Source organism: Falco rusticolus, chromosome 12, assembly GCF_015220075.1.
Source record: "Falco rusticolus isolate bFalRus1 chromosome 12, bFalRus1.pri, whole genome shotgun sequence".
NCBI classification, from domain to species: domain Eukaryota; kingdom Metazoa; phylum Chordata; class Aves; order Falconiformes; family Falconidae; genus Falco; species Falco rusticolus.
The window spans coordinates 4,565,449-4,589,117 of record NC_051198.1 but is presented as its reverse complement, the minus strand read 5'-3'; the positions used below and the strand labels follow the sequence as shown (position 1 = coordinate 4,589,117).

General features: G+C 37.8%; 1 protein-coding gene across 8 annotated transcripts in view; it reads left to right on the top strand.

Moving 5' to 3' along the window:
- XPO1 (exportin 1) overlaps positions 1-23,669 on the top strand; it is a 39,940-nt gene that overhangs the window by 14,039 nt on the left and 2,232 nt on the right. For all 8 annotated transcript variants that reach the window (XM_037405184.1, XM_037405180.1, XM_037405177.1 and 5 more), the window contains 18 exons: positions 6,858-6,919; positions 6,997-7,041; positions 7,130-7,311; positions 7,785-7,833; positions 7,920-8,039; positions 8,144-8,272; positions 9,689-9,847; positions 12,610-12,807; positions 13,380-13,518; positions 15,444-15,625; positions 16,493-16,649; positions 16,761-16,924; positions 17,772-17,906; positions 18,815-18,998; positions 20,472-20,578; positions 20,992-21,186; positions 22,122-22,290; positions 23,483-23,617. In XM_037405184.1, the coding sequence (XP_037261081.1) occupies positions 6,858-6,919; positions 6,997-7,041; positions 7,130-7,311; positions 7,785-7,833; positions 7,920-8,039; positions 8,144-8,272; positions 9,689-9,847; positions 12,610-12,807; positions 13,380-13,518; positions 15,444-15,625; positions 16,493-16,649; positions 16,761-16,924; positions 17,772-17,906; positions 18,815-18,998; positions 20,472-20,578; positions 20,992-21,186; positions 22,122-22,290; positions 23,483-23,617 (2,511 nt within the window). The remainder of the gene's footprint in view (positions 1-6,857; positions 6,920-6,996; positions 7,042-7,129; positions 7,312-7,784; positions 7,834-7,919; positions 8,040-8,143; positions 8,273-9,688; positions 9,848-12,609; positions 12,808-13,379; positions 13,519-15,443; positions 15,626-16,492; positions 16,650-16,760; positions 16,925-17,771; positions 17,907-18,814; positions 18,999-20,471; positions 20,579-20,991; positions 21,187-22,121; positions 22,291-23,482; positions 23,618-23,669) is intronic.

Genomic DNA, 23,669 nt, shown 5'->3' with positions numbered 1-23,669 from the left:
GCTGGTGAAGGGATGTTTGGTAGGAGATGTCATAGAGGTAGACTTCCTTGGCAGTTTGAGACCAAACAAATGCCAAATACAGAATATAAATCAGTAATGCATAGGATAGATGAGAAATCTTGGTGGTAGGATGAGGTTGCTGGCTGTGCTTTGCGTTGTGTTATCTCAGCTGTTCTTGAGATGCCAAGATAACGCTGGATAGATGGCTTAAATGAATTGTGGAACATATATTTGAGTTGGCGTCTTAGATTTTTGTTACTTCACTGTTTGGCAGGTATGGTAGTACTGTTTGACCGGTTTCTGTTATCTGAAAAGGTGCAATAACTATAGCGTGATATATTACAATGCAAAATAAAGCTATTGTATGTAGTTGTGCAATCAGCTTTATTCTGTTCTTATTTTCATTGACTTGTACTTCTGAAGACTGGGGGAAAATAAATCCTTCATCCTAACAAATGTCTTCAGTTCAGCCTTTGAAAATATTTTCCCTTTCACAGAGCCAAACTAGAACTGTGAAATTAACTTCTATCATTATCAGTTTTAGGGGAATTGAGTTAGTTGGCTTACCTACTTGTCAGGTTTCTCTTGCACATCAGTAGAAGAGGAACCAAATGTTCAGTAGCATGCCGTGGCCTCAGTGGTGTAGGAGGGAGAAGGGATGTTTCATCTCTAATCCTGTTTCATCTGGTCTGTGAATGGTAATTTTTTTCTCTTCCCCGCCCCCCCCCCCCCCCCCCCCCCGGCTGATGATACTGTACTGGCTGGTGCAAACTAACTGCTCCAGAGCTTGTTCAGATGGTTTGAGTACCTGGGAGATGATAATGCTGGTTAAATCGAGGTTTCCTTGAATCTGACTCCAGTCATTCCTTTAGTTGACAGGATTTTCCTGTTTGAAGTGTAGTAAAATAATGGGTGCAGGAAACTGAGGCTCGATATAACAAAGTAATGCTTGGTGACAAAGCATCTCATGCAGATTATAAATCAGTTAATTTTACCTTGTATCTTACTTTATAAAACAATATTTATAATTTGATTTGTGTAGTAAATAACAGCTGACAAGTCTTACTTTCGGTTAAGATGAAACTAAATCCATTTATGAGAAAGTACTGATTTCCCTTTATAGCAATAGCAGTGCTTAAGAATTGAAGTTAAGAGCAGACTTGAATTGAGCTGTTAGTGAATGACAGGTTTTGAAACAACCTCCCTGAAAATTCCTGGAGAAACAGAATGTCATTAATTACAGAGCCTGAAAGGTAACCTTTTTTTTTTTTAAGGTGGTTTTTTTTTTCTTTTCGTACTTGTACCTGACTTTTTGGGCCTTGAGGTTAGCCCAGGCTTTGTTACTGCTTCTGTCTGCTGGGATTTCAGCTTCCAGCCAAAGTAGGAAAACATGTTTTCTTCAGGTGTAGCTTTTGGCCTTGAAACCCCATTCTTAAGTTTGCTTTTATTTTAAAATAGCTTTTAGTCTTGGGCTCTTCTGGCTCTGGTACCTTTTAACTTGTTAAATGTTCTGCTGTTTCTCAAGTGTCATTGATTTTGAAGGCTGAGGATTGTAAGCACTTCAGGAGAGTTCAATCTGTATCTTCCCATGATTCTAAAACGGGAATTGGGCAAAACTGTCAATTTATGTGTCTAAAACGCTTACGTGATTACTCTGCTTTATCTTGTTGATTTTTTTGTTTGTTTCCTTTTGAGTTCACAATTTGAATTTGGTTATTTAGACAAAAGTGGAATAGCACAGAACAGGTAAAATTCAGTTAAATCAGATACTGACCTGCATGTTCAACCTTGAGACATGTTTAATCACAGACAATAGCAATGGGTTATACTTGCTCTTTTTAATGTATTTAGTCCTTAAGAGAATGCTTTGGACTGCTCTTATATGTATACAATTGTATGTAATGTGGTTTTCATTCAAATCTTACTGAGATGGCTTTAATGAAAAGTGGGTGGCGTATTCCAGAATATCCCATACAGTGGTGAATTTGGCTTATTTCCTGAGTTTTGTACTATCATTCTGAAGTAAAAGTTCTCAGTTTGAGTTGATACCAAATTGCTTTAAACCCTGATATTCTGTAGGGTTGATTGTTTAATAATGCTTACAAAGGATGTCATTTGATTAAAGTACTATGATCTCAAAAGGATTTTCTCTCACAGTGTGAAAACCTGCCTAGAAATAAAGGCTTCTTGGTCTTCAATTCAGTGATACGTTTCATTAATCCTGCAATGTGAAATGGAATTCTGTTCCTGTGAACAGAGCGAGCTTGTCTGGAGTGTTTTTGAGTTGGAATGGATAAGCACTTCTTCATTATGAAACCTAAATTGCTTGTACAACTTTACTCATTTTGAAATGAAAAAAAAAATCGAAGTGCCAGAGAGATGCAGTTTAGTGGCTCACAGGAAGGTCCTAGAGTTTAAGTATAAAGCTTTTGATGTAGTGGAAGCTGCTGTAAGAGATTTTTTCTGTGGAGTGATAAGATATTTTAATGGAGATTTCTGGCCTGCGTCAGGAGGGAGATGGTTTTGGTTCCCTGTAATGAAGGGGGAACAAGCTACAAAGCACTTGTGTGTGTGGGAAGACAGGCTCTATGCACTTTTAAAGAATTTTCATGGTTTGGCTTTTTCTGTTGAAAAGCAAATAGATTAATTGATCAGGTTCACCACTAATAGGGAAAGGTGATTTGTGAGACAGTATGGGAAAGCTTTATTTCTTAAGACTAAAAATACAACTGCATTTTGACCACATTGTGAGACTACTTAAACAGTTTAATATAAGTGTGTGTACATACAAACATCCCTGGAGGGGATAACTTGGCTTTAGGATTTGAAATTCTTGCTTTGATTGCAAAATAAATGTTAATTTGCAGAGTTACATTGTCTATCTGCCTCACTTAATCTTTAATACAAATGGAGAATGTGTGAATTTTACAAACTAGTGTGAACTTCCATCTGCAGTACCAGCTAGAATAATTTTCCACACTTGTTAAACATTTGTGCTCTGTAACTGCATAAAAGGATGTGTTTGTATGTCTTAAGTACAAGAAGTAGATTTTGTCTACGGGTGTGTACACGCTGACTGTGTGCATTCATGGTAACATGCTGTATTTGGACAGAATAGGAACTTCTCTGAGCTCAGGTCGCACAGCCTAGATTAGATGTAATTGCTTTGAAAAGCACATTGGAAGATTAAGCTGTAGGGTATTTCACACTTGTCAAGTCTAGACTGCAGAATTTACTAATGTCAGATAATGTGGTGTTCCTTGCTATCCCAGTTCAGCTGTAACCACTGCATAGCTTGGGTCACATGGGAAAATAATTTCCCTCCAGAAAACGTTTCAATTTTACTCTATGTTTGCCTGTCTGTAGAGGAGCAACTTTCACATAAGGACAATAATCTTATGTTCATCCAGAAACTTTCTAATAGGCCTTGAATTAATGTCCTTGCTCTCTTCTTTTTTTTTCTTTTTTCTTTTTTTGCTTTGTTGCACTTTGCTTACCAGAAAATGCTAACAGTGGCACTAGTGTGGACCTGATGATCATGATGTCCAACTTTTCTGATAATTAGAACATACTTGGATGTTGCAGCTAGGTTGATCTAGTAAACTGCTGTGGATAAAGGTGTTCCTCACCTGAGCACTTTGTGATGTCTTTGAGCCAGTACTGTTGTTTCTCTGACCCTTAAAGTGAGCTGGGTCAGGGAGCTAAGCTGGCAGAAGATAGTTTCAAAACAGTTTTAAAACTACTGGGCTTTTTTGATAACTCCATTTTTCTACTAATTCAGCCTCTGAACAAGTTTTTGAGCAGGTGCTAGGACTGCCAGTGCTGTATCAGTGGAAGTTTTAGAATGAAAAATGGGATCTGCTCCCTTTGGTGGCAGGTTGTCATGAATCAGCTAGTTGTGATACTGGATGGTCCTTGGAGAATGACACGTGTGTGGATATTGTGGTGGTTTGGGTGTTGGTCTCTGTTTGTGGTTTTGTTTTTTTTTTTTTTACCCTTCCCCTTTTGTTTTATTGGAAGGCCCCTTTGCCAGGCATGTGTCTCTTCCTGTTTGGCTTACTGAAGGGACTGAACTTGGCAGTTGTGTTCTTGCCATCTTCAAGACTTGTTCAGCTGCTTCTGTGATTGAAAGAGACCTTCTAGGCAGTGGTTATGTGGCTTGTGCATGTCCCAAAATAACACTTCCTTTTAAGTTCTCACAACACACTGATTTTAGCAGATCCAATAGGCTGCTACCCTTGAACAGTTTCGTGGATGTGTTCTGCTGAAAAATGTTAACTAGGCTATGTGTTGATTTTTGTCAAAGCAGAATGTTGAAATATCTTTGTTCTACTGAGAATTCTTTCTCCTATGGAATGATAAAGAAATGAGCTATTAAATACGGAGCACAAACCACAATACTTTGGTTAAAGGAAAAAAGTAGAAGATGCCATTTAAGCCAAAAAAAGTGTTAGAGAATGGGATAGCAGCGGCTTTTAAGGAATTAAGAGTATGGCTTTGTTCAGTGGATAGCAGATCTTAGGAGCCTGCGGCATGATGTGTGAAAACTAGCAAACTTTTTAGGTTGCCTTTTGAGCTGTGGTTGCTTTTTTCTAATGGAGAAGCTTTGGAGCAGAGCAGCTTGTTACCATCTGCTGATCTCAAGGCCAGGTTGATGGTAGCATAGCATTTCAGTTGTAACTAAACAGCATAATACTATTGATGCAGCAAGATGGAAAATAATTAGCTTTGGAGTCAAAAGTCTAAGAACAATACTTGCTTTCAGATACCTCTTTGAAATGCAAGGAGTTGCAACAGTAGGCTTCCCTTGGTGGTTTAGCAGGCAGTTAAAATAGTTTAGCTTCTGGCACTGCAAACCTATTTCCATACTATTTTGAGGGCTTTCATATCTCATTTGTGAATTACTGTAATGCTTCAGCAAAGTGTGTGTATTTTAGCTTTAAAATACTAGGATAGGCCTATGATGATAGACTAATGCTAGTGCTTGGTTAATAGCTCTTACCCAGTGACTGACAGTGGTAATTATTTTGTTAATGACTATTCCTCTGGAGTAGTGTGGCTTGATCCCCATTGATAATGATGAATAGTTTTATTTGTAATCAAAATTACTTGTAGAACAGCTCCTGCCTAGTATGTATCTGATGGCCCAAAGTCTAGACTTGGCATTCTCCAGATTTCATGAGAATGCAGTTACAGACTGTACCTTTTAATCCTGTTGCTCAGGCCTGAAATGAAAAAATAATTGCTAATTCAGGTGATGTCACATGAAAGTCTTAAAATTTAGACTAGTGGCTGGGGGAGAATGAACCATCTTCAACACAAGGCATTCTTCTCGGTGAACTGACAGCTTTCTCTAAAATCTTCAAGACATACATTTTGTCTGCATGAGTCATTGACTGTCTACATTGAAGAAGTGATTGAACCTAGATTTTGAGTTCATGACTCCGAATAGCAAAACATACACCTGTTCTAAAACTGCCCGATGACAAGAAAACGCTTGCCTAGTTTGAAGTGTTTAATTCCTGGTGTTCTCTGATCGATCATCCTGTCAAAGCTATGTTGAAGTAGAACTATTAGTAATCATCTGCTTCATGACTCCAGGTCCCCTGTGCATGCCTTTTCTTGGAGTTGGATGTTCTAGTACAGAATGATTTTAGCTATGTATGTGGTGATGAAAAGTTATTTGGAAAGCCATTGTTTCCATGTCTTCAATCATTGATAGGTTAATGGTGAGGTGGGAGCTGAGGATTAGGTAGCAGAATGGCACTTTGGGCAATATAGCTTGTTACAGTGGTTTGGTATTTTTTTTCTGTGGCGGAGCTGAAAACTCAAATGTTTGTAGAGGAAATAAAACAGAATGAGTGATTTAAATACAGTCTGTGCCCCTACTTGACAAATTAAATTAAACAACAAAAAGCAATAAACTACAATTTATTAGAAGTTCAATAATCCGTAGCATCTGTGTGCTGTAAAGCACAGGAGTCCAAATTGAAGTGCATTTTACTGTATTGGTGAATGAACTTTGCAAAGCTCTGACCCAGTGTTCCACTTCATAAATACTGTGCAGGGGAATTCCTGTGTTCAGAATGGATCACCTAAGTAAATGGGAGCATCTCTGAACTTTTACATATAGTTCATACAGAAGATGAAGCTTTTGGTTCAATTCTAGCTAACTTGACATTAAAACTGGAATCATGCATAGAAAGCTCTATTTTCTGAGTTCAGTGTTGTATTAATAAAGCATTAGTCAAAGAAGATGGAGGACTCTTGTTTGTATTTTGTCTTGCCATTGTAAACATTTGGCTGAGGTAGTGAGAATATATCTGCCCACTTTGGAGTTGTTAGGTATGGTCTGCAAGCACATAATGGGGGTAGAAAGACATTTCACTGAAGGAGCTCTACAGCAGCATTTCTAAGTACCTACTGCAGTGTATGTCCAGGGTCTGGACAGTGCTGGGTGCCATCTGTCCATCTTCATTCGGCCAAATACACATCGGTGCAGTGCTACCAATGCAACCTTACTCAGAATTTCTTGCAGCCTTTAGGAAGCTGATAGATTGATCTGGTGCAAATTACTACAAGTACACACTAATCCTCAGTCTGTTTTCCTTTTGTTTTATTGAAATAGATTAAGCATAAAGCCATTTCCTACATCTGAAGTAACTCTTGCAGAACTGACACAAAGGTGTGGGTTTTTTCCACATAACATACAAGTCAAGAGGGATGCTTGCCTGACACATGCATATATATGTTCTTTAGAGGTGTTTCTGCTTAAAAACGTGAAGAACCCAAATTTGAAAATACTTACATTTGTGATATCTGACATAGTTGAAAATAAATTCCCAACTTTTCTGCAGGTATTAAAAAATATGTTGTCGGCCTAATTATCAAGACCTCATCTGATCCAACATGTGTAGAAGTAAGTGAATCCTCTTCAGGGGAGGAAGAGGGAGGGGAATATTAGGCATAACCTGACTCTTCTCTTCTCTTCTCCAGAAAGAGAAAGTCTATATTGGGAAACTGAATATGATTCTTGTTCAGGTAGGCTAGAATTCATAGAGTTTTAAATTTTGTTATAAAGTCTTTGGTTTTGCATGCGTATCTAACATATGGGTGCTTCACTTTTCAGATACTGAAACAAGAATGGCCGAAGCACTGGCCAACTTTTATAAGTGATATTGTGGGAGCAAGCAGGACTAGTGAAAGCCTTTGTCAGAACAATATGGTGATCCTTAAACTATTGAGTGAAGAAGTGTTTGATTTTTCCAGTGGCCAGATTACTCAAGTAAAAGCCAAGCATTTGAAAGACAGGCAAGTATATATGTTTAAATCTTAATAATAGATTTTTGTGCTTGCTGCTAAGCAGTTGCTCTCACTTTGAGCTTTTGAGTGAACACCTAGAGCTGACTAGTTTGATTTCTGAGACTGAGTGGGTTATTGATTTTTCTTCAGAGCAGTACTGTTGGGTGATACCAAACTTCATGTACACAGATAGTTCTATCTTATTGCAAGTAGCATCTGTTGACTGATGGTTCCTACCCTTTTAACAGATTGTTTGGCATTCTTTTATTTCTAACCCACAATTTGCAGGAACAGGCTTTGGGCCGCTTCAAAATATATATTATTACCATGGAAATGGGTAAAAGCGAGGTGGCTTGTGAATGAATGCCTCCATGGACACTGGTCCTCAGGACCTGTTCTGTGAGCATAGTAATTGTGATTGAAGTAAGTAGGATTGTTTATGGAATGTGGAAATACTTAATTTTTTATTTATTTCTTTACAGCATGTGCAATGAATTCTCTCAGATATTTCAACTGTGTCAGTTTGTGATGGTAAGCCTTAACTACTTTAATGATGACTTAAAAAATTACCCCCCATCATACCTACCAATGTCATAAACACTAATGGTTGTTTACAGGAAAACTCCCAAAATGCTCCCTTAGTTCACGCAACTTTGGAAACCTTGCTACGATTTCTGAACTGGATTCCTCTGGGATATATATTTGAGACCAAGTTAATCAGCACACTAATATACAAGGTACTTGTGCAAAAAATGACCACTCAAATTTAAATATAAATTGCAAAAAAGCTTAGCATGCAGCTCACTCATAATACTCTTTTTTTTTTTTCTTCTCTCAATAGTTCTTAAATGTTCCCATGTTTCGAAATGTCTCTTTGAAGTGCCTCACAGAGATTGCAGGTGTCAGTGTAAGCCAGTATGAAGAACAGTTTGTAACACTCTTTACCCTGACCATGATGCAGTTAAAACAGGTAATGTTTTTTATATAAATCTGTCTCTTTTGACTGTTTCACTTTGCAAAATGAATTTCTGTAGAACCTAGTTCAGTTTACAAGTTCATATTCATTATAGAGCTCTTGATCGGGCAAATACTGTTCTTCAGTGGTATTTATGGCTTGATCAGAAGGTGCTAAGTGTAATTTTGACTAGCTCACAGCTGTATTTCTGCAGTATTGATTTGTTTAATTTAAGAGGTGTTTGAAGACTCAGACTGATGGGGAAAGTTGAGAGATGCAACAAAATGTGTACTGCATGACTCGTAAAACCTAAGCTGAAGTAACTTCTGCAAGTTACTGTTTAGTTTTTGAAACTGATAAAATGTTTGTCTTACAAAGCCATGCCTTAAATATATGTAATTTGGTGATAACCCTCTGAGCAGTTCAGATTCAGTTACGCGAGTTTGTAGTTTTCCTCATTGTATTTGCATCTTAAGCAGACAGGTGAAGAGTTGTTTTCATCTGTTTGCAATCTGTGTCCATCTTGGGAGGTTCTTTAGAACAGGCATGCTTCTTTGAATGCCGCCCTACCCCCGAGTTTCAAGTGGAGCTATAGGTTTTTTATTTACAGTTAAATTTAATAATGTTTTTCCTCAAAACATCAGTTGAACGCCAGGTTGGGTGTTCGACCTGTTTTGTAACTTGCAGGTTTTTAGTATGACTGTTGCATAAGAATTTGATGCCAGCTGTTGCATTCATTGCAAATATTTGACTATTTTTGTAAAATGGAGAGCAATCAAAACCACCCAAACGCTGGCAGCAGCAAAAGTGTCAAACTCTGTTCTCACTGTTCTATAGCTGAATAGCGTTGACATTAAAGAATGTAGTTTCCTACTAGAAGACAGTGTTGAAAAGGGTTTATGTGTGTAATGATAGAATTTAAAAGCCAGTGCATCTCTTAAGAGGTGCCAGAGATCTCTACATGATTACTGAAAAATGTGTTCTGGTATCTTTCAGTCTTCTTTGCCAATTTCCAAATATTAGGGAGGTCTGGCTTGTTGTTTTCACATTGTGATGATGTGATGTTTTGAAACTTAATGTTACTAGGGACAGGTAACACATTTTTGGAACATCTTTTTGCCCCGTGCTAGTTGGAAATGTCTGTGCTAGAGCAGATACTTTCCTTGTTTACAGCTGGTGTTACGAGGGTTGGAAAAAGGTTTAGTTCTTCAGTACTTTTTGTATCTGTTTTGCATTTGCATTTTGCTGTCCATCTTGGGATCAAGTGTGAAATGAAGGAGCTGTAAGACCTACTTAAGAAGGCAAAGAGTAGATATAGTGAAAAGCGGAAGGGCTTTTTTGCCAAAAGAGCAAAATACTTGTTAATACGTGGTAGTTCTAGTTCTGTATAAAAAGGGAAATTCTTGATTATGTCTGTATTGTTTTTATTAGATGCTTCCTCTAAATACCAATATCAGACTTGCATACTCAAATGGAAAAGATGATGAACAGAACTTCATTCAGAATCTCAGTTTGTTTCTCTGCACCTTCCTCAAGGAACATGGTCAACTTATAGAAAAGAGATTAAATCTGAGGGAAACATTAATGGAGGTAAGTTTCTCAGTTTATCTGGTTTAAAAAATGTAGCAAGTGTTTCCATACTCAAAGATATGATACTAACTATAACTTCTAGCTCATGGTACTTAAAGAGAGTAAGAGGGGAAGAAAATAGTCCTGTTTCTTTCATGTAATTGGCAAATTGCATGAATACAAAAACCCCTTTCAAAGTTCTTGTTTTACTTAGTGTGCCTCAATGGCATTCTATTTTCAGTGATCCTACATTAATACAATGTCTGAAGACATAAGTCTCTGTCTCCTCCATCTTCTTACTTGCTCCTCCTTGAAAGTGTTAAATGTTGCTTAAAAATAAATTGATACATTGTTTTTCCATGGGCCTTTACATACTGTATTTTTCTGCTCAACTCTTGTATACAGGAGGTGCTTCTGTGACTTTCATCAGTCTGTGAGAAGCAGCTCAGTTAACGTTTTTATTCAGCATCCAGAGCTGTTTTCTAGGGTAGAGCACATGCATGTTTTCTGGGGTACAACATGTTCAGTGCTTCCATCCTGGTATAGCTTCTTGCCCAATGTACCATATCCCATAAGTTTAACTGAAAGGCTTTGAATGTAATCCTCAAGGATGCTACTGTTTCTATGTAACAAAGACTATGTATGCCAGTAATGATTAATGGTAGAGCTTTACCAAATGACTCTGTGTGCTTTACTGTAGTATTACTGGTCTTGGAGGAGGGCCTGCAGGCCGCAGTTGTTAGCTGTTTCACAGTAGTTGCTGAGAATAAGATTTACAATTATCCTTCCTCTCTGCTTGTTCCTCTTTCTTGGAGACTGCTGCATTCTTTTCAATTTTGACAGTAAAGTTTAACTTCACTGTCAAAACCTCTGGGATCTGTGGAAATTATTAGAAATTCAGCTGAGAATGAAGGGTTGGAATGGCTTAAATTCTGTATGACTGCTGAACACTGAAAGCACTAGCTCATCCTATAGTGGGCCTAGATCACAAAATCAGGGTTTTACAGTTGTGGGTGTTTTTTTTTAATTGTGAATAAAAATTTTGCTGAGGATGAGCTGTTCTGTGGTGACTTTTTTGCTAGCTCCCTCCCACTGCTGAGCTCCAAGGGGATGAAACTGGCTCCAAAGCCCCTTGAAGCACCACTTCATGTGCCCAGAATCAAGCCCTGTGCAGGTATGGAGGCGATAGGGTGAGGAACTGCCCTGAGACAGAGGTAGAGAAACAATACCGCAGTTTAAACCTGGAGACCAGGTTCCACTGGGGGGCGGGAAGTACACCTTGCAGATGGATTAGCCGTAACCTAACGTGTCCATCTCAACTCTAGTCTGTTTTCCAGATAGTATTCTCAATACATTTCTTCTGGAGGAAGCCCTCCACAAAAAAAAAAGTATATAGATAAGTTGGTTGTAAATATCAAACTGTAGCTCGTTTAGAAGTTGGACTAAGAGGAATATCACTTCTTATTTTAAAAAGAGCAACAATCAACAGTTCCCAAGTAATTCCTGAACCTGGAAGTAGTAAGTTTTGAAAAGAACTGCGAATGGGGGTAGAGCACAACTCGTTTCTACTTAGGTTGAGATTTCATTAAGAAGGCCCGTGTAAACAGCTGAAACTGTTGCATGTCCTGTGCAGTTGTGTGTAAGTTGGAATGCAGTTTTTAGGTAGTAGCATCCTCTCTTGTCCGGCATAACCATGTTAAATTCTTTAAAACACACATTCATAAAACTCAGTTCTGGATAACTGTTTCGTAGGATGATGAAATGTTTAAGAAAGTATTAGGCTGGCCTGAAATGGTTGCAAACTTCACTTCTGTAAGTTCCAGGGTAACAGAACGTGGTTACGCAGCTACTTCAAAAAGCCCCATGTTACTCTTACCTATTTATTCCTGCACTTCGGATGTAACAGATCTTCTGAAATTGTTCCATGAACTTGTAAAGGAAGTTATGCAAGTTATTGAGATCACCAAGAAAAATTGATGCGTATAACACTAATACATGGTTGTTTTGGTATATGCAGATGCTGAATCATGTCTTTACCATCCAAAATGCTATGAGTTGCTGTAGTACCTAAGCTATGAAAATGTCTTCAGACTTTGTAATTCTGTTCTGTTTGTTTGTTAGTGGGCTATTGCTTTGATATCTTGCACCAGGGGACTGAAAAATAAGCTAGGCAAAAGGTGTTTGGCTGTGTAGTTCTAATTTCTACAGTTGGTATCTCAGCCTGTCAGAATTGCATCAGTGGCCTTCCATTCTCAGTCTGCTGTGGCTGTTCTGGCAGTAAAGAAACAGAAGATGTTGTGTTATATGACTTCTGTGGAAAGTGAGCGAGTGGTATGGCTTTGATGGTTGCCTTCAGTTCTTCTGGGTATAAGGACAAAGTAGCAGTAATAGTCTGGAGAACAGCATTCATTGAAACTAGCTATTGAAGGTTTTTTGTGGGCTTTAAACCAAAATGCCTTGCAGATGCTTCAGAGGCTGTGAGTTTGATAGTTTAGACTGATTTGGCTACGGCATTTTTTAAGATGTCCTCAGGCTACGTCAGACTAAAGAATTGATATGCACTTTGAAAATGATGGTAATTGACAGGGTACTTTGTTTTTGAGTTGCTGTGCTGGTTGGACCTCTGGCATTTTAAGTAATGTAACTGCAATGTTAATGCCCTCTTTTTCCTAACTTTATGTCAGTTTGGCATTTTATCAGTATTTGGATAACCGAACGTAAAGCAATGTGGTTTTATCTGCAGGAATAATCAATAATGAGATATTTAAACCACACTTTTCTAGGCTCTTCATTATATGTTATTGGTGTCAGAAGTTGAAGAAACAGAAATTTTCAAGATTTGTCTTGAATATTGGAATCATTTAGCTGCTGAGCTGTACAGGGAAAGTCCATTTTCAACATCTGCTTCTCCATTGCTTTCGGGAAGTCAACACTTCGATGTTCCTCCAAGGAGGCAGCTTTATTTGCCTGTATTGTCCAAGGTAATCCATGCTTAAGTAACTGGACTTCAAGGATTTAGATACTGTTCCTGAACGATTTTTCTTCATGTAAGGAGTGACATAAGAAAACTTTTCTTGCTTTGGGTAGTTGGTAATTGGTTCAACTCCAGTTATTTAATGTGCTGCAGTTGTAAAAATACTTTAAGATGACACCAGTATATGACAGCAGTATTAATACTGTGTTTCAGTTTTTAAGATACTTACTATGAATTTAGACCTAATTTTTTTAAGAAATAAATCTGTATTGAACTGTTCGCTTAAACAGATAAAGGCTGGAGTGTTTCAGTTGGAGGGGAAAAAAACAAAACTGTATGGAAAAAGTGATGGTGGTGAACTACTCAGCTTGTTCATAGTGAGAGAAATTAGCAGGCTCTGTTCTTACTGGCTTTTTGGATAATGTGTGTCTATAGGATTAGTGAGCTGATCTCATGAAGTGCTGGATATACCCTTCACATGGGTCACACTACCTGACAAGAGTGCTCTGGAAACACCTGTGGAGCTATTGTGTATATTTTCATGTTACAGTTCATTTCAACTTCCTTTGCAACATACAGGTTCGATTGCTAATGGTTAGCCGTATGGCTAAACCTGAAGAAGTCCTAGTTGTGGAAAATGACCAAGGGGAAGTAGTACGAGAATTCATGAAGGATACAGATTCCATAAACTTGTATAAAAATATGAGGGAAACATTGGGTAAGTGTACTAGCTGGCATTTTTTTATGCTGTAGGTCTCTGTAGCTGCATCAGCAGCATGTATTTTATGGAATGTTAGCTTACGATCTGAATTACTGTGTGGGTAAAATGATTATCAGTGAGGAGTAGTATGCATACTTGAAAGAGAGGAGACGGCGTTGGTCTGAAGTTTTCAATTTTAAGCGTGTGTAGTGTTGTATAACTTAAGTAGTAATACAATAACTTTCTGTCCCTTGCCTTTTCCTATAGAACGCCTTTTGATGATCCTTTACCAAAATTCTTCCAATTCAACAAAACCTTAGTTTTCTCAGAAAGCTGTTACATAGGAGGGGTTGTTCTGAAGTGGGCTTGCTGGCTGTTACTCCTTGTAGTTGTAGTCTTGTGTAAACCAAGCAGTCCTCCAGAAAAATTATTTCTTCCTTCAATAGATCTGAATACTTTTGGGTTTTTTATAGTATTCCTAAGCAAAACACAAAATTCCAGCCTGAACTTAAGCTTCAAAAATCTTCTCCAAAGTTAGTGCTGAGATTTTATAATGACCTTGCTTAAAAGTATAAAAGTTGCAATTAATTGCATATCATGTAGAAAAAAAAAAACCCAAACCAAAGGTTGTGAGCACCCTGAAGAACACCAGGGTTGGTATTTCTGTACCATTTAATGTGGCAAGTAGGTTTCATTTTTACAGTGTGTATGCTATTATTTTCAGAAGTCTCATGTTCAACTGTAACCGCTTTATCGGTGAATTGATAGACCCTATGTATTTTAGTGATAACTTAAAGATTTTTGAGGCAGGAAAAAAAATTCAGCGTCCCAACTGCAACTTGAGGGAGTGGGGGGATTAGAATTATTACATATATTTAGGACATCAAACCTTCAATACTAAATGTATCAAATTCTATCAAATGCAAATGCTTTAAGGGAACACTGAGTGTTTACTAACAGAGTTATGAACTAGGGGTGTGGAGGGGCGAACTGCATGAGGCAGTGTGGGTTTCGATTTTTCTTTTTTATTCTTACCTTTGTACTTGTGATGTAGGTAACGGCCAGCATTAGATTAATTGTTCTAATATCTTTTCATATGGAACATGAAAACCATTTTTTGATTTATTGGATTAAATGTTTGGTTTATTGTATTGAAATTATTAGTTATGTCCTGAGCCTTAGTTATATTTCCAGATACAGGATTATTTATATGGAAATGCACATTCAGTTTGGGTGTGAATTCTGGTTTTAACTATTGCTTGTAATGTATTACCTTTAAGATTCACTTTAAAAAAAAAAAGTGAGCGTGTGGTGGAAGCTGTGTTTCGTGGCACAGTAAAAATCTATTTGTGAATCTGGCCTTACATTGCTTTTGACTTCCTGGGTTTTAGAATTTTGTTAGAAACACTAATCCTATTAGGGGCTGATGCAAGTGTCTTGATTTGGGATACTTGAATCTTTCTACCTAGACTTGTTCAGGAGTACCACCTCCACTTTAATGGTGGGTTATTGCAACCAGCAGACTTAATGGCATTGAAATAAAGAGCAGAAGAAAACTGCTTGACTTCTTACACACTGATAGTGACCCCCATAGGTAGTCGGCCCCACATTCCCTAGAGGCCTTCAGTATGTATGCCTTTTGTTAATTATAACTTAGCAACTTTACTGACTGGACTTTTCACATTCTAGCATGTGGTGTTTTGCTGAGATCCCTTAGTGCAACCATAGATGATTGGTAGAGTTTATTGTTCCTTGTTAGAATACAGTTTTAACAAATTTGTGTTTAAATTTTTAGCTCCTTCTGTCATAAGTTCAGGAAAGAAGCATTGTGCTTACCTAACAATTTGGTTGTCTTTTTCTTAAAACAAACCTAACTTTGCCTATGGAGTTGCGATCCAGGTTGTTGCTTTAAAATGTGCCTGTTTAATGTTGATGTCTTTCAGTTTATCTTACACATCTGGACTACGCAGATACAGAACGAATTATGACTGAAAAACTTCACAATCAAGTGAATGGAACAGAATGGTCATGGAAAAATTTAAATACCCTGTGTTGGGCTATAGGCTCAATCAGTGGCGCAATGCATGAAGAAGATGAAAAGAGATTCCTCGTTACAGTAATTAAGGTATCATGGTGCAAAACTGACAGCTTTGTCACGCTTCATAGCTCATGCTCAAAAAACTTAAGTTTACCAAAATGCTGTTCTATGTTCTTAGTAAGCTACCTTGTACAGCAAGCAAGTTGATAAGAATAAATTAATGGGAAATATTATATCCTGAATTTAAGGGTGATAAATTCATTAGCCATGAACAATGCATTAGTCCAGATTGCCTTTTCACAGTGAAAATTTCAGGGATAAAATTTAGTTTATGATGAAGTGTTTTTCTTTGAGAATGCAGAAGAGATGGAAAGGGATTACTAATGAAATAAAGGAGAGTGGCAAAACAACTCACATTTTTAACTAGCCAGCACCCTGCTGTTTTCTGTATATATTCATTGATCAAACCAACTCTTTGGTAAATACACACATGGAAAGAGTGCAGGAACAAAACATTTTTCCAAGAGTAATGGACCTTACTTTATGCAAATTTATACCGAACATTTAGTTCAATTTCTTGTATTTGATGTAGAGTCTATATTTTTATTGATACCAGCTACTTGGTCAGTGCTCAATACTGTGAGGCTAAGTCTCCCCTGCAGAAATCTTTAGTTATATTTAAAATGGAGTTTCTGTAGTTGAAAACAGGGTGTTCCTGGTTTGGCTGAAACTTAAAATTACTCTATCACCCCAGTTTTAACCCACTTTTTTTTTTTTTTTTTTTTTTTTTTTTTTGGCAGGAGGAGGGAGGTGTGGGGGTGTGTGGTATTTGGACTTCGAACTTCATGATGACAACCACTTTCCTTTAATATAGCTCCTTGTAGGATTTTATACTTGTAGTGCTTTTAATTGAACTGGAGGAAGTTGGAAACTAAAGAATACATTATGTTGTAGGATCTTCTGGGACTCTGTGAACAAAAGCGTGGAAAAGACAATAAAGCCATTATTGCATCAAATATAATGTATATAGTAGGTCAATACCCACGGTTTTTGAGAGCTCACTGGAAGTTTTTGAAGACAGTAGTCAACAAGCTGTTTGAATTTATGCATGGTAATTATCTGTTTTTCACTTGCTGTTTTAATTATTAAAAAAAATAAATGCCCATACATGGACAGGTATGGGGGAAAAATACAAAGCAGTAACTGACTTGATTTAATTTAGAAACCCATGATGGCGTCCAGGATATGGCTTGTGATACCTTCATAAAAATAGCACAGAAATGCCGCCGACATTTTGTCCAGGTGCAAGTGGGAGAGGTCATGCCGTTTATTGATGAAATCTTGAACAATATTAATACAATTATCTGTGACCTTCAGCCACAACAGGTATGTTTAGTTCAGCATTGTGGATAATTCCTAAAGACTAATGGAAAGTTATTTCCTGTTGACACGTAGTAGTGGTTTTCAAGGCTTGAATTGTATTCCTTAGTTTGTTAAGTGACAGTGTAATGGTATAAATAGTGTGATCATTACAGTTGCATTACTGGGTCTCAATTATATTAAGATATACCCAATATTGAGATATTCCAATATTTGGAAGGAGAATTGAAGTGCATTTAGTTGAAATTTTAAATTCTGGACTGTTTTAAAAAGGGAATAAGACACTGAATCCTGTGTTTTCTGGTTCTGCTTTGGGAGTGAGTAATACTCTACTACAGTAGTGTACCTGTAGCTCTTGTATTTTGAAGGGAGGGGTGGGGAACTATCCAAAAGCTTCTGCATCTGGGAAGGGTACAGCTCAGGAATGAGAGAGCAGTGTGTGATGCACCCTGAGATGTCGCCGTAATGGCTGTCCACTTGGGGCCTAGTGGATCTGACATCTGGGAAGAGTTGCTTAGAGTGATGTAATCCAGTCCACAGTTAAAATGCATCTAGTAATATTTAGGTAAGAGTTAAGTAGCATATGTTTGAGCTGCCTCACTTCAGGATATGACTGCAAATTTAAAAAGACTGTGGAATGTATGTCGTAGTGTTTGAGCGAAAGGAGATGGAGCTTTGTTCTGTACACAATGAAAGTAAGGAAAGAATGGAGAAGAACCCTTGAAAGTCAGAAGGGGAAAATGGTATTTAGACAGTGAAACACATTTTCAGTCTCTAGTGTATATATAGTTCAGAACAGTGTAAAATGTTCCTTACTCCTTTTTAACCTTCCTGTTTGACTTGTTCCAATCAGGTGCATACATTTTATGAAGCAGTAGGGTATATGATTGGGGCACAGACAGACCAGACTGTGCAGGAGCATCTGATAGAAAAATACATGTTGCTACCGAATCAAGTGTGGGACAGCATAATTCAACAGGCAACAAAAGTAAGCTCATAAATTTTAAGTGTGTTCTGTGTTGAGGTAAAGAAAAACTGCTAAATGCTTCTCTCACCCTGGGTTTATTTTTTACTGTTATTATTGTATGTAGCTGTGGTGGACTTCATTAACTGATGGCTGAAATAGTGGTTGACATGACAGTAAGAGTCCTGTTTTGAGAGAGGAGACAAAGCACAAAATAAATGCTAGTTTTAATCTGATTTAAAGGACAATTTTATGTTGCTGTATGGGATATTTTTTAATAGTTTTTTCTAAGGCTCCCTTTCACCTACCTTTAGAAGTGTGTTTTCTTTCTGAAAAACAGAAAAGTTAAAGTGCTAAAAATAAGGTTCACTCTTCCTCCTTTCTCTTCCATCATTCTCTTAAAGTACATCTTTATTTCTTAATTTTATCCTCCATTTCTTTCAGTCTTTTCAACATACTTTATGCATTAAAGAACAACAGTTTTGCACTGCACAAGAGATCAGTCTGTTTGGAGTTAAGAACCTGAAATTTAGGCAAGGTTGAGTTAGGGTTTCTTACTCTGGCTTCCCGCTTAATACAAGAACACACTGCCTTGCCTTTGGACCACTCGCTGTGTGGCTTTACCTTCTTAATCTCTCCTTCATAGCTTTTTTTTTTTTTCTTCCTTCAATTAGAATAATGCTTGTACCACTGCAGCAAAAATACTTCTGCAGAAGAGCAGAATTAAATCAATTGAAGCTTTATCCTGACTCCAAAGTGGTGGCAAGTGCCATGAAGTAAACAGCAGTATATGTAAAGTCTGTATGTAAATTTCAGTGACACGTTCTTTAATGCAGTGTGCAAAATAATTGAACCTTACACTTTCACGTTGAAAGCTAAAGAGCAGTTTTATTCACTAAAAAAAATGGACTCTTAATTTTCTTTTTTAACAGAATGTTGATATTCTAAAGGATCCTGAAACAGTTAAGCAGCTTGGTAGTATTCTGAAAACCAATGTAAGAGCATGTAAAGCAGTTGGCCACCCCTTTGTGATTCAGCTTGGAAGAATTTATTTAGATATGCTGAATGTGTACAAGTGCCTAAGTGAAAACATTTCTGCAGCTATTCAGGCTAACGGTAAGAAAGTCCATGTTCTTCCTGAAAATGGGGGGCAGCAGTGTCTGTCATCAGGTTTCCAAGTACATTCCAATTTGGGTAATGTTATAGTGTGTATCAGGAAAGTGGAGAATGACCGAAAGTGCTTGCCTAGATTTTTTTGTTAACCAGATACTTTATTCAAACTCCTGATTTTAAAGGGATGAAAAAACACCTATAAATGAGAAAGTTTAGGAAAGGTGCAAACAGCGTAGATGCATACTTGGAATTAATAGGCATCTTGCTGAGACAAAGTTGTAGCATGTGTTCTTTTAGCTTACTCTAACTTTGAGTATTAAAATACAATCTTTAAATAGAATCTCACTCTTTTTTTTTTTTCCAAAAGATGTTGGCATAGTGTTGGTATCATACTGTGCTACCAAATAGCTCTGTTACAGAAATGTAACTGTAGTGAAGATGCCTGAAGGTCGTGATAAACCAGGCCTGCAGTCACTGAGAAGGAATTGCCAATTGCCTAACCTACTATTCTTACTAGATAAATTAGGGCCTATGGTAGCTCAGTTGAATGTGCTTCTGCACTCGTTCATTACAAGACAAAATGAGTCATGGAATTGTGTGTTATGCTTCATTTTCTTGCCAGTGCAAATGATGATATTTGGAAATAGGAATGTTGAATAAAACTTGTAACTGAGCAGCTGGTTTACCTTGAAGCAGCTTCTCAGAATCCTGAATAAAACCGGCTTAGAAATCATTACATTTTGATTCTTTCCCTGTTGGAAACAGTGAAGTTGCCCGAGTTGCTACTTGATTAGCAACTACTGTGATGGCAGTTGCCTCAGAGTCTGTTTTTACAACTGGTTCCGTCTTGCCAGAGATGGCTCTGAAGCTGGCACGAGCAATCCCACCTTAGGTTTCCGTGTGCACGTACTGTAATGGTTGTATGGCTGTGTGTTAGGTCAGGTTTTGCTGATAAGACTACATTGATGTGGGGGTAAGAAACAAAACTAAGGACAGGGCATTTTAAGAAGGGTAAGTGTGGACTTTTACACATGAAGACAATTGAAAGGGTTATTTCTCTTAGATGAAATCAGGAACTTTCTTGTTCTCCCCCCATCACTTACTGAGAACCAGATATAAGCTCAGTCCATGTAGTTAAGTGAATACGTGTGATTTCCCTTACTTGAAAAGTAAGTTGTAGCTGTTTTCAAATTCTTTAAGTAGGGTATTGTCAGTAATCTTGCAATGCTGAGTGGCAGTTTTGACCTGTGGAGCTAGAATAGGAAGGTAGGGGTGTTTTTGGTTTGTGGGTGTGTGTGGGGTTTTTTTGGTTTTTTTTTTGGTTTTTTTTTTTTTTTTTTCCACAATATGTAAATAGATTTTAAGTAGTCTTTGTAGTTTGGATATAAAAATAAACATTCTCTGGTTTGTAATACCAATTTAAGTTAATATTTTTGTTACACCTTACCTGGTTAACTGAAGCTTTAAAACTTTCAGGTGAAATGGTAACAAAGCAGCCCTTGATTAGAAGTATGAGGACTGTAAAAAGGGAAACTTTAAAATTAATTTCTGGCTGGGTGAGCAGGTCCAGTGATCCTCAGATGGTAAGTAGATTTATTTTATACAAATAACTTGCAAGACAGAATTAGGATGAACTCTGGTTTTTGTTCTGTTGTTAACTGACTGAGTGAGTTGGTCACAGGAACTTGCTGCAGGAGGTTTGTAAAATAGAAAGTACGATCATAGAGAGGTAGGCCTGAGCTATGATTGAGATGCTTCCGTTAATTTTAGCTGGGAGTAATCTTAAAGGGAATCTGAGGAGGTCTAAAGGGAACCCTATGGGAAGCCCTGCTGCCTGAATACAGAGGGTGAGGAGTTAATGGAAGTGTAATGTAGTTGAGCTTCCCAGGGAAAAAGTATTGCCTGTAACTAAACAATGAACTTCACTATAAACTGCATGCTAGAGACCATGTTCGGTAACTGCATTGTTATAACCATGGCTTACTCTTTCTATTAGGTGGCTGAAAACTTTGTTCCTCCCTTGTTGGATGCAGTTCTCATTGATTACCAGAGAAATGTTCCAGCTGCTAGAGAACCTGAAGTACTTAGTACTATGGCTATCATTGTCAACAAACTGGGTGGACACATTACTGCTGAAATACCTCAGATATTTGATGCTGTTTTTGAGTGCACATTAAACATGATCAACAAGGTATTTATATTTAAACTTTGGATAAGGCATTTCCCTAGTAACTGAAGACAAAGGAGTTTTATAAGAGTACTAGTCCTCGCTGTTGGTACATCTGTAAGTGAAAGATAATCTTTTGCAATGAAGGGAGGCAGTACGTAGCGAGTAGAGTAATTGCACAACTTTCATCTTACAGCAATTAAGTAGGAGTTCATGCCTGCTTTCATTTCCATATGTGGTGGTGTCTTGTGGGTGAGCTCCCTGTTTTTTTGCAGTCACCAAGTGCATTTGTGACACTTGAAATTTCTGCTCAAATGAACATACTTGTTTTGAAGTGTGGCTGTCTAGTTGGATGTCTTAACCTTATTGCCTTAAATTTCTCTGTTTAGCTCTTGATTTAACTCCATTAGCAGTTTTTCTGTTCTGGGGACTTGGAATGGTGTGTTTCTGGAAGCAGAAGTGTACTTCAGTCACTGTAGGACTAATGGCTAAATTCATAAATATTTAAAATCTATAAGTACTGATCAGTCATCTTGAGTATTTCCTCACTAATGCAGTGTGCAATATGTATTTGCATAATACTTGAGTGCTACCGGCTGAATTAGTGCTAGTTTGCAATAGGGTGTGACCAGAAATTGTACCCCTGTAGCAACATAGGTGCTTAACCCCTCTTGAGACCATGTGTCTGTTTTATCTGTGGACTGGGTAGCGATGGAGGCTGTGTACTGACAAAATGTGACTCTTGTCAATGTTCTGTAACCCCTGAAGATGGTCTTAGCAAGCTTTAGTGGGGAAAAAGTTAACTGAGAAAGGTAACCTTTGCTTTGCATTGAAAGTTATTTTAAACTTGGGGATCTAAATGCTATTCTGTGTTGGCTATTGATGTGCTCTACTTGGCAGAAGATCTCATGAAGAACCTTAAGGAAACCTGACCTTCCTCCCCCATCTTTTCCTTCTAGGACTTTGAAGAATATCCTGAACACAGAACAAACTTCTTCTTGCTACTCCAGGCTGTAAATTCTCATTGCTTCCCAGCATTCCTGGCCATTCCACCCGCACAGTTCAAACTTGTTCTGGATTCTATTATTTGGGCTTTCAAGCATACAATGAGAAACGTTGCAGATACAGGTAAATGAAAGTGTTTAATATGCAGACTTTATTTGTGGTATCAGTTGTATTTTCTGGTAGAATGCTGTTTTCTTGCATTTTTTTCTTTAGGCAGACTTTGAATTCTAGTCACATGACTCAGTACTGCATTTGCACAAGAATAATAATCTTCTGTCTCAGCTTCAAGTTGTCAGCCAGGTATACATTAATGGGCTGACATACTTGGATGCTGTTTCACTCCCGGAGCTCTAAGAGAGCACTGTTACAGTTCCTGCTTGCTTTCTTTTCCATGTGAGTGCTGGCACTTCATTGAAACGGCTGAACTGATGCAACAGCTCGCTGCTGCTAAAACTGGTGTTGCAGCTCAGCTTCTGTAGTGCTGCCTGTGGTGTTTGACTTAATGCCTCAGTTAAGACAGTTGCTCAGTGACTACTGAAAGGTCCAGCAGAAAAGTGCATGATTGGGGCGGGGGCTGAACCCATGCTCTGCGAGCGAGCCCACAGCATAAAGGGAAACACCTTAGATTGTTATAGAAGGGGGATTATGCTTCCTCTGGACAACAGTGAGGCGTTTAAAATGGATGAAATCTGATGGAATAGCTGAATGTATTGCTGCATTTGACAGACACAAGTAATTAAAAAGCTGTCCAGAATGACAAATTACCGAAGAGAGACTAGGAGAGGCTATATGTATTGAATTCTAAAAAATACTAGTTGTTGAGATTTTGGGCTTAGTGTGCTTGACTACTGGATTAAAAAATGGTTGTGAAGCCACCTAGTTCTTTAGTCAGTTGTCTATCGGTGTTAGGAAGGAATGGGGATAAAAGAGAACTTCGAGTTGAATTTCACCTAGAAAGTAATTTAAGTTTTCCTGTCATTCTAAAAAAATAAAATATCTTCCCTCCTTAAATTAGCAAACACTTTTTTCGGTAGAGAGTTTCTCTCGCCTTCATTAGTTAGTAACTAGTAATGTGATTTGGTTCTTTATGCTTCTGTCATCTAAGAATGCAAATAAAATCGGCGTGCGGCGTGCATGTGACTGGGGTCCCTCTACTGGCTGCTTGAGGAAATGCCCGAGAAAATCGCGTGTAACGCTTGGCTTTTCAGAATTTCTTGTGATATTTGTATTGTTTTGGAAAAGGCAGAAATATGCACAGAAGTTTTAATACTGTTCTGTTGGTAACTTAAGGGTTTTTTTAATGCACATTTTCCAGGACTTCAGATACTTTATACTTTGCTTCAGAATGTTGCACAAGAAGAGACTGCTGCCCAGAGTTTTTATCAGACATACTTCTGTGATATCCTTCAGCATATTTTCTCAGTTGTAACGGACACCTCACACACTGCTGGTAAGAAAACACATATGTAAGCCAGCTGATTAAAACACCATATTTTGAACAT